This window comes from Trachurus trachurus (genome assembly GCF_905171665.1).
Source record: "Trachurus trachurus genome assembly, chromosome: 19".
NCBI lineage: Eukaryota > Metazoa > Chordata > Actinopteri > Carangiformes > Carangidae > Trachurus > Trachurus trachurus.
In genome coordinates, this window is record NC_139913.1 from 21,364,743 (window position 1) to 21,375,759 (window position 11,017).

The 11,017-nt window shown below is 41.4% G+C and overlaps 1 protein-coding gene across 2 annotated transcripts; it reads right to left on the reverse strand.

Annotated features, from left to right (window-relative positions):
- Positions 1-258: 258 nt before the first annotated feature.
- rhot2 (ras homolog family member T2) lies at positions 259-10,610 on the reverse strand. Of its 2 annotated transcripts, none has more exons than XM_083993995.1 (19): positions 10,437-10,610; positions 9,630-9,688; positions 8,978-9,059; positions 8,754-8,797; positions 8,115-8,168; positions 7,943-7,995; positions 7,515-7,623; positions 7,185-7,286; positions 6,945-7,043; positions 6,754-6,862; positions 6,548-6,668; positions 5,790-5,874; positions 5,530-5,675; positions 5,299-5,399; positions 3,968-4,098; positions 3,778-3,858; positions 3,555-3,677; positions 1,784-1,986; positions 259-1,614 (listed from the first exon to the last, which is right to left on the reverse strand). In XM_083993995.1, exons 1-19 carry the CDS (start codon positions 10,471-10,473, stop codon positions 1,497-1,499), a joined length of 1,857 nt encoding a protein of 618 aa, XP_083850121.1. In that variant the 5' UTR covers positions 10,474-10,610; the 3' UTR covers positions 259-1,496. The 2 variants fall into 2 exon arrangements, with proteins under 2 accessions (XP_083850121.1, XP_083850122.1); XM_083993996.1 differs by having other exon boundaries at positions 9,006-9,059; positions 10,437-10,587.
- Between the last annotated feature and the right edge of the window lie 407 nt (positions 10,611-11,017).

The window sequence follows — 11,017 nt, forward strand, 5'->3', positions numbered from 1 at the left end:
TACAATCACAAGAGCAAAAAAATAAGTTATGTTACTAACACTTTTAACAACGTCTTGTTTGAATCAAACTCATTTTCACACAGAACAAAACGAAATATGTAAGGTCAAGTCTCTGAAGTCTGATACTGATGTATAAATGCTGAAAAAAGACCCGATATATAATATAAATTCAGTTCCAAGTCATCAGCACTCATCCCAATATCCACAACATGAGTTTTTTGGGCAGAAGCTCCCACACAGTCTGGTCTGGTCTTTTTATTAAGCATCTAAATCAGTTCATTTTCATTAAGAAAACAGCCATATTTTCAGCCGCAAAGGAGTGTCCTGCACAAAGAGCAGATCACCAGCCTAACGCATCAACAAAACAGACAGTAACATGGCCGAGTCATGTTGGAGAACAATGCGATGGCAGATGATGTAAAATGGTCAAAGTGTATGCACAGTGTCAGGTTCATGTCAATAGAAAAAGCAGATTACAAATCTATTTCAGTCTCAGTTAAAATGAATTCGATTTCAATGTGAACAGATGGAGAAAAAGCAGAAATCTGACCAGATTTTTTTTTTTAAAGGACTTTGTCTTTTTCGAAAATGCTTTGTCTCCTTTTGTAGGAGAAAATATTTCTTGCTTACTTGCAGATGCATATTATAACTGCCATTTTTCTCCATGCACTGAGAGAAATCTCTCTCCACCACGGCAGATCAGCCGTGGCCTTATTGCTAAAAACATTTTAACAATAAGATTCAAGCTAATTAAAATGTTTCCCTCTCAGGCAAAATCAAAAGCCTAAGAGGAAAATAACATGCTATAACTACTCATTGCTGCTGGAGTTATTTGGCAAATCAAGACATGAACATCTTGTGTCCGTGGTAGCTTGGTCAAAAATGAAAGTGTCGCTGATTGAAGAGTTTCAGCCGCAGCCGGTCAGGATGTCCTCTGTTAAAAATGCTTCATGTACTGTACTGCCCTTTGGTTCCTTAGTCTTTGTCAATTTGGCATTTCTTTAGTATGCTTATGAAACACTGCATGTATACAAAAACTTGCCATCAGCTCTTACAGATGATTGAGGGGAAAGCAGTGGACTTGACACTACTGTCTTTGTGCATTTCCTCTGTTTTGATAAAGCACCTTGGACATGAAACCGTAGCAGTTCTGAGCGCAGACAGGCTAACTCCTACTTAGCCTGGTTAGAGAGTGTAAGGCAGAAAAAGCTGGGCATGGCAGCAAGGAGAATAACATGATCACTCGTTTCCAATTGCCTTTGGATTTTTTTTGCGATCTGTTGACTCGAGGGGAAGAATAAAGTGAAGAAGTCAGACACTAGAGGGGGCAGAGGTGTGAAGAGTTTCCTTGAAGCCTTTGTGGAGACATGTAAAATGATGCAGCCGTCTTCTAGTTCAGACTGCGGTGGCTGTGGATCTGGTCTTGGAGGTTTGGTCTTGACGGATGGAGGGAGCGTACGTTGTTTCGAAGTGATGGAAGCTCAGCCGGTTGTTGGTCATTTCATTCTAGCGACGGCTCTGTAGATGGCGAAGCCCAGAACTGCAACCACAGCTGAACCCAACGCCACTCTCAGCCAGAAGGATGTGTTGCTCATGTCCGAACCATTCAGGTGTCTGAGGTGGGAGGGAAAAAAAAAAAAAGTCAACCACACTGAGTTATGTACAGATAGTGCTGTTATTGCTTCTCTAACATCTCTTCCTATTACTTTTTAGATTGATCCAAGTTTAAAAACACAACATTTTTCTCTGAGTGATGTTGATGTGTGTTTTGACTGGTACATACGGGTACATTGCGGCCCAGGCGAGCCGGCTGTAGATGTTCCTGCTGGTGGAGTCGAGGAACTGGCTGGAGAAGGGCAGCGGTGGAGGCAGCCGGTGTTTATAACAGAACTCTGCCGGGGTCATCCCGTGAAGCTGCTTGACTTCAGGAAGGTCCACCTTGGAGGCAACCAGCACACATGGGATGTTGCTCTCCATGTAATGTTGCTGAGTGAAAAAAAATAAAGAGTTTCAACAACCTGGAAAAAAAAGTCTGCATCACTTTTATTGTAACATGTACAAGGACGCGCGGTTGTATTAAAATTATGAGGCGAATGATTGTTTTATTTATCTATTCAGTGGTGAAGATGCTAATTTCTTCCTGCGTGTGTCAACAGTCTGACAGCAAAAATAAAACAGCAACTTTGTTTGCTTCGCTGATAATAATCAGAATATGAGACCAACACTGAAGTGAACAGGATGAAATTTGACTACTTTGATTAGTAAACAACCCTGATTGCTTTTTATTTTCATAAGACCACCACTGTGCAAAGTGCCCAGATCCAGATTTTAAAACTTAATGAGCTTTCTCTACCAGTTGGAGGCTTTGTCCAAGTCGCTCATCTTTCCAAGAGGGAAGATCTTTGGTTTAGTGATGTTCACTAGTTTCCAGGAATTTTTTGTATAATAGCTGAAGCTGGAAGTGGCCTGCCTTCTCCTGCAGAGGCAATAACTGCAGGGTAATATCTACAGATTGAAATGTTGCATCATTACAATACAGTGAGTGGATGCACAGCGATGTCTCTCAAATAGCTTTAGTAGATTCACTGTATTGTACATGTTAGAGCCATTCTTTCTATAGAGCATGTAAATAGGATATATTTTTTCCTTTTATTTTAATGCCTCTGTTAAAGCAGATATCAGTGGAATGTTTTTGTTAATATAAGTCCTAAATAGTCCTATTTTCCGTCAGCAATCACTTACATGAAGTATTTCAGCCTAAACATGAGTCTCTCCGTCACTCTGCTCTGCTGTAACCCGAGGAGAAAATTTTCCTTGTGGGATACAAGTGTTATCCAATGAGGAGAGAGAACGGCATGAAGGGCTGTGTGTGCAGCCAAGGGATGCGCGTGAATGTGGTGACGTAGCACGAGGACCAATTGATGCCTGACAAGGGCGGGGGCTGCTAACTCATGGTGCGTTCAAAGAAACTCGTACTTTGTGTTTTTCCTTCCTGTGAAGTCATACCAGTTCGATCTGGTACGAGTTCACGGGTCGGAAGTTACGAGTGGCCGTTATAGGGAACTTTCACAGACAACAGGATGGTAAAAACACGAGCTACGGGTTACCTGGAACGCTACCAAGTCGTAGTTGTGACTTGAAGCTGTAACTTACGGTTTCAAAAGCCTGCCTTGAACGCAGCATTAGCCGAAACGGCCGTGAAGCTGATATCTGCTTTAATACTTTCAGTTGATTTGTCAAAAAGGTTCCACTGAAATTGAGAACCATGAAATTACTGTACACCGCAGCCTTCATTCTATCTCATTGTTATTATGATGGATTATCTCATCCTGGCAGTTTTCTATTCTCCAGAATTTGTTTTTTGCAATTACAAAAATGAGCAGTCGAAAATGCTGAAGGCAGCAAAGTGGGCTTTAATACAGCGTTATGAGCCAGGCTGACTGTGTGCAAACAAAAGCACACAGAGGGTAAAGTAGATGAGGAACCTATGAGGGCATACTGTGAACACTGGTATTACCCCTTTCAATCCTGCTCTAACTTTTGTTGTGACTGACCTTGTATATACTGGCACAATAGTCGAAGGAATGTGGGTCACTGATGTCATACATGAGACAAGCAACGTCACAAGAGGCGTCTGATGCCTTCAGGAACTCTGCCTCCACATCCACCTCATTGAGCTGCAAGGGGGGGAAAGAAATGAAAATAGTGTGGTGTTGAGGCTTGAGTCAAGATCAGAGGAGAGAGGTCAACGTGAAGATCAGGACGGGGGCTACTCACGATGAGGTACTTGTCCTGGTTGCTGACTGGGACAGTGTTTATGGTATAGGGGGAGAAGGCACTGCTGGAATTTCCTTTATTCTGTGACAAAGACAAAGTGATAAACTGTGTTGATGATGGTGATTAGCAGGAGCTTATATGTTTTTAATTCAAAAACATTTGACATTTTCAGCAGCAGATGATGTCTTACCACAACGTTGCGGCCGACAAAGGCCTGGAGGAAGGCCGTCTTGCCTGTCCCGCGCGGTCCGATCACTTTGCAGAGAAACACTGTCCTCTGCGTCTGGTGCTTCTCTAGGTCCACCTCTTTCTCCCGTGTCACTGAATGTACAAACAAGCAGAAATGCAACGTATGAACCAGAAGCACAAATACATAGCACTGTCCTTCTGTCTGTTAGAATCTGATACATACAGCTGAACACCTGCCTCACCTCACCACACGGTAAAATGTGTTTGATTTTCAATTTCTGATTTGACAATTGTCACTAATTGAAGAATAAAAGTAAATTTTGCTTGCTGAAGAACCAGTAAAACGAAAATTTATTACATTAAATTCATTTTAGACAGAAGTAAAACTAGTCTATACATTCAATAAGGTGCCCTCTAGTGGCATGAAGAGGACTGCCACAAAGGATAACAGCTTGGTTTAAAATGCACTGCAAGTGCATATTACACCAGTGTAAATGCAGGCTGTGCAGGCTTTGTTGGATTAATTACAAGTGCACGGACAGAGACGGATTGTGTGTGATTAGCAGCCGTGAGACATATTATAACACACTTTCCAAAGTGTCCCCACGCTGTAACTACTGTAGTTAATACACAGTGTTGTGACTTCCCAGTCCTGTGAGAGGATGAGAATAGGTCCTGTATGTTTGTGTGACGTGCTGGAAATGGAAAACATGCACACTGTTTTCTTATATGTAACAAAAGCGATCAAAACAGAACAAAAGGCAGTCAACAAAAATGACAGCTACGTAAACTCGCCTCTCTCCTCCCCCACTGCGTGTGATTCAGCCCCCTACATCACCTGAACCCTGTGTATCACCGTGGCAACCAGACCAAACAAATCAAACAACAAATAATCCACCCGTGAAACAACAACATATGACTCCTACACACAGTATGTCTGCTGTGACACCCGTGAACACGTGCACCCGTGACGATGAATCACTAATTTAGTGAAAAAAAGTTTTTTCTTTTAGACAGAGTGTCTCCATCATGTGTGACAGGGAGTGCTTTATTCCAAAATGTGGACACACGTGCAAGGTGCAAACTCCAAGGTGACAGTGAACAACTCATTGACATTTCAAGGACAAATGCACACCTATGTAAATCTATGAGGCTACTGTGAACTGGATTAAGACTAATAATCATCCTATAGCACTTAAGTATGAGTTGTTTTCCAGAAGCATGGAAGGTGTCTCCACACTCCACACACAGAACCCAACCTCTCTAATGTAAATACTGTTTGCATGTACATCATCATCCACGATTAACACTCAATCTCTCTCTCACACACACCTGTGACTGCTGAAGTCTGTGACTCCTGCTCAGTGAGGATAGGGTAGCCTAGGTATCCTAGGTGCTCCAGGCAACGATGGATGTCAAGGTAAGCAGAAAGCCTGCATGTGAGGGCAGGGACACACATGTGAGCTTTGAACAGTGCAGAATATAAATGAAGTGTGTTAAAGTGTAAAACTATGACATGCTTACAATCAGAGAATATCCATCAACAATGAGTGAGATACTTACATCCACTGACAAAGGTAACCGTGGTTAGATATGTAGCCCTCGTCTGTGGTCGCCACAGTCATGTAGACCTCAGCACCCCATGGCATGTATGGACAAACACAGAACAGGTTCTTCAGCTCCGACGGTGACAGGGCAGAGTCTTTGTCCTAAGAAGGAAAAAACAACAACACGTCTTCAAAACAGGGACATCCTCCACTATCACTAAACATCCCAGTGGGACATTGGAGCTAAAAGCAGCTACAGTAGGACCGTCTACTCACTTCATCATACTTGTCAAACAGCTGCTGGAGGAACTGGTGGCCTAAGTGATTGATTTCTGTGGTGCAGCCGACAGCAACCCTGAGCCTGACAACACAAGAACAGCAATCAGACAGAAACATGAATTTAATGCATAGACACATCTTATTTGCGTGTAAAGCACAACATAGAGATATACTCTGAGATGAATAACTGTTGAATACACAGAGAGGGATCTTTTCTCCAAACGATTTCACTACAACCTGTAGGGATTAGGGACGGGCATTTCAAGCTAAAGCACTATTCGATAATTGCCGGGAACTAAGCAGTACTGCCCGTCAATCGCTTTGAAGCCGTCAGTCATTTAAAAATGAAATCACGGACTGTAATGAGAATCAGTACCGGAGAATATTGTACAGTACCGCTTCTCATCACAGTGGTACCGTTCAATTAGGTCCTCGTCAAGGAATGACAGCACATCCGAACGAGGATCTCCTCTCCTGGCGTAAAAACTACATCAGTACTCTTAAGTAACGCTTCTCATCAGACTCCGCACCGTGCAGAGTTTGTGTTTGTGCTGCACCTCAGTTTAATTAGTTTTTTATTTCAGTTTCACACAAAACTTTCTGATGGCGTCTTTCCATGTTTCTCCTTCTGCGCCAGTAAAAAGGGAACATTTACAACGACTATTTGAATATTCGAATATCATTGCCCATCCCCAGTTGGGATACTACAGTGATGTATAATATAATCATACATAGGATACAGTCAGTAGACTTACTCGGGATAAAGATAATCATCAGTAAGCTCAAGATTGTCGTCATAACCGAACTTCCTGAGGATGGTCCAAGTGGTTTCGTGTCGGCCCCTCTGGATAAATAATGTATTAAGGAACAAGAACCCTAAAAGAGATGAGACACAAGTCTTTGACTACTGTGGCACTGCAACAACAAATCTTCATGGTTTCATTCATTCCCGATTTTTTACCATTTAGGGTCAGGCCGTTGTCCTGCACGCCCTCGCTGGTGTTCTTCCAAACTACTGTCTTCACGTCCTCCAAGGCTTGAGTGGCCAGAGGATTTCCAAAACAAGATTTCTACAGAGAACATGGTTTATTTTATAACAAACAAAATGTCCAGTTTCAAATAATAGCAGAGTTAAGTGATTTTAACTGGCACCTGAAATCTGTTGAGTTCAGCGTCACTGAGGATTCGGTCATTGTCCTGGTCAGAAATGTAGAATATTCTGCTCAGTGCTCGGACACACAAAGGTTTCAGCTGAGGGGAAAAAAATTGAAGGACAAAGAACGTGTCATTAATCAACCAATCATTTGTATGCACAAGTACCAGTAAATACGTGGACTGGGACGGAGACAGACCGACTCAGCAGTGGGTGTCTCATTTCCAAAAATGGCTGACCTGTTTGTCTTCAGGGTCATAAAGAGGGGCAGTGGGGTGAAGAACTGCCTTCTGTGCATAGTAGAACAGCTCGGAAATGTTTTTCAGGTTCTTTGCAGAACACTGGAAAAAGAGAATCAGCAGAGAGATTATTTCAGATACAATTACCCACACAGTCTAAAAGCCAGATAAAGTGTACCTGGGTAAATATTTGTGTGAAACCCAGCGACCATATGTGTATCACACTGGTGAGGTTAGCAGGTGTGTGTGTGTGTGTGTGTGTGTGTGTGTGTGTACTGTGTGCAGACTGCAGTGATTAGCAGACTGGATAAGTCTGCAGGTCGGCCTCACCTCAACACATGTCTCAATCTCAGAGAACTGGTTCATGATGGGAAGAATGGTTTCCATTGAACTCCCACAGCGAAGATCAGACTTGTTTCCCACGAGGATGATGGGTACTCTGAAATAACATATGAAGGGAGGTTAACTCTCAACGCAACACTGTCATGATTGGTTGTATGCAATGACATCACAATAATGAGATTCTTCGGGGCATGCCACATCAGGAGACAAACACTGTGTGTTGCACTCGCTCTCCACATTTTGGGCATTTTGCTGATGCTCTTGTAACATTTTCAGGGTGACTTAACTCCACAACAGGCTTAAACTCCCAGTCTGCCAGGTTTGGCAATGTGACGTGTAAACAGTGGGATGTAGAGCAAAGTTCATCAGCAAAGCAGAACCCAAGTAACACACACCCATCGACAGATTATACATACTTGTTCCCTTTTTCTGCATCTCCGTTTACTAAGGGTATCCATTTGGTTTTGATCTGAAAAATAAAGAGGCAGCGCATGACACAAGTGCAGTTTGTCGTTTAAATGCATTAAGTAAAATATGTGGAATGCTTGTACAGTATGAGACAATGTAAACCAAGCAGCAGGTCACTACCTTGTCTATTGTGTCCTCGTTGGTGACGTCGTACACTACACACACCACATTCGCCTGCAGTGATAAGAACTTAATGTCACAAACAGACAGCAGATTCTATTAAACCTTTTCCAATTAAGCCCCTGGTGTTCCCTTTAGCTAAAATGATTCTCTTTTAATCTCTTAATGCTATCTGCATTAAAAAAAAACAATTAGTAGGGAAGAAAAATGACTCATGTTAAAAAAAAAAAAACAATAAAAATAACTGATCAGGGTACATGAGAAAAAGAAAGGAAAAATATCAGACTCAGGATGTTGTAGCTTAAGGCAATACACCTAAAAAGCTTAAATGGTCATTTGTTTTCTGTGCAGAGTGGTAAGAAAAGTATGTGAACTGTTTGGAATTACCTCCAATTATGTGTAAATGTGTCCTTTCTTCCAATTTATGACCATGTACAAACACAATTTAATTAAACTATTAACATTCTTGTCCATTTTTATCACAGAGTAGGATGAAAACATGAAAAATGTTGAATTGTTCAAGGTTGTTCCAGCTTCATTTCATTTCTCATTGAGCTTTGGAGGACGCTTTGTTGTTAAAAAAGGACAATGGAGTAAGTAAAGGATGTTATTTACTGTAATACCATAAAGTGGGCTTACCTTGATGATCTCATTTTTGAGGATGTCATCAGTCTGCTCTTTTTCTGTGAGGGTCAAATACAAACACAAATAAAACTTGAAAATCAAGTTATACACACCCACATTGCTTTGTCTATGGCTGCTTGTTTCTACAGCTGGTGTTTTGATGTGCAGCAAGCGTAGAACAATCAGTGGACTGGCCAACGGCAGTGGTACAGTACGTGAGAGTCGTCAGGTGATGTTACCTGAGTAGTCCACTATGTGTGTAGGCACCTTCTCTGGAGTCACGTCAGCAGGGATGGTGATTTCTTCAGCTCTGGGGGGAACCTGTCAGAGAGAGCAGATCATCAGGTCACAGCCTCCTGTTATACAACACACACCAACCTTTTCTATCATTACAAAATCTGTACTGTCCAAACTGCAAATAACAGAGCAGCCCTTGCAGATTTATGGAAATAATAACACAAAACCTAATAAAAATGCAGTACTGAATCATTTTGATCCTACAGACTGAGTATGAAACATCTTCTACTTATTTTCCAACAGACCATCCTTCTTCTGTCTCATTCTGCAACAAGACAATTTTGCAAGTGGGGCGGCAGCAGAGTAGAGGTATATTTGCAAAGTACAGTCATCTGCAACGGACTGTGATAACACCTCCTGCCTTAAACAGGCTGGGAGGAATTTTATTAGCATGAATGCGTTTAACAGCACCAAGAAATTATTTGTTTTCCTCCAGGGCACAAATATGAAGAACCTGGCCAAGTATTGAAAACTGTAGAATGATTTTTTGGCTACAACACACAAACATGGTGAGGCCAACGCCTGCCACAACAAGCTACAACCTCTTTACCATCCTCCACCTAATAAACACACAGCAGCTGCAGTCACACTCACATCTTCTGGGAACTCCTCTCCAACCAAAGACATGATGAGTGATGTCTTCCCCACCTTGGCTGTTAGGAGAGACATGGCAGAGGATCAGAAGACACACACACACACAGACACACTCATGTGATCCATTTTTAGCTCATTCTGAGGTGTGTGTATAAAACCATAAAGTACTGTTTATGGTTTTGTGTTGCTTGTCTGTTTTTATTTCAGCTGCACAGAGCAATGTTTATCCTTACATGCCATGATGATAACTGTCACGATGATATAGATATATAGACTATAAATATGCAGAGGGCCTGATAACGGCTGAGTCACTGTACTTTATCTTTTATACCTTTAAGCTAACGGTTATGATTTTAATTAGACCGTAATACTAAACTCTTCCTGCGGTTATTTAAGTTATACTGTAACTGCTTGACCCCCAGCCAATTTAAATGTATTTACATGTAGCCCGCATGTCGGTGCTTTCTGGCGGATATCTATGGAAATAACAATTAAAACCCATGTGTGTTATCGCTTGAACTCAGCTAACGTTAACTACAGCTGACCGTCACAAAATTAGAAGAGGAAAGTTACTCTAAGCTAAGTTAGCATTAGCGGAAACTAACGTGCGAAGAGCGGTAATTTCGTGGAAATAGTGCTTTTAAAAAAGACGCAATTAAAACCAATGAAAACGTCTTTTAATTCAATAGTCTTCGACCAAAATGAGCAGCCTTGTAAATTCAGCTACAAGTTAGTGAGTGAGCTACAACGGCTAAATGCCTGCTAGTCCTTTAGCTTGTGGTCAGTTGTCAAGAGTTAATGACTTACGTTCCCCCAATAAAAGTATCCTGACGTCTTGTTTCATGTTTCCTCTCTGTGTGAAGAGCAGCCAGACGCGCTTCGGTGCTACAGTGACATTTATCTTTCATTTGAATGTCAAATTTCTCTAGCTAAAACCAAATGAGTGCCTCTCCACTGCGATATGAATGCACCCAAGGTGAAAACATTATCGTTCCGGTTCACGGAGGAGACGGGGAGAGCGCGCGCCCTGCTGGACAAGCAGCGCAACTGCACAGGAGGCTGGAGCGGTAGCAGCTGCTTCACAGTGGCATGCAAAAGTTTGGGCACCACTGGTCCAAACTTCTGTTAATGTGAACACTTTAGCAAGTGGAAGCTAAATGATCTCCAAAAGGCATTAAGTTAAACTCTTTTACAATATTTTAAGCAATATCAGTGTATAATTTATATATATATATATATATATATATATATATATATATATATATATATATATATATATATATATATATATATATATATATATATATATATATATATATATATATATATATATATATATATATATATATATATATATATATGTGTGTGTGTGTGTGTGTGTGTGTCAC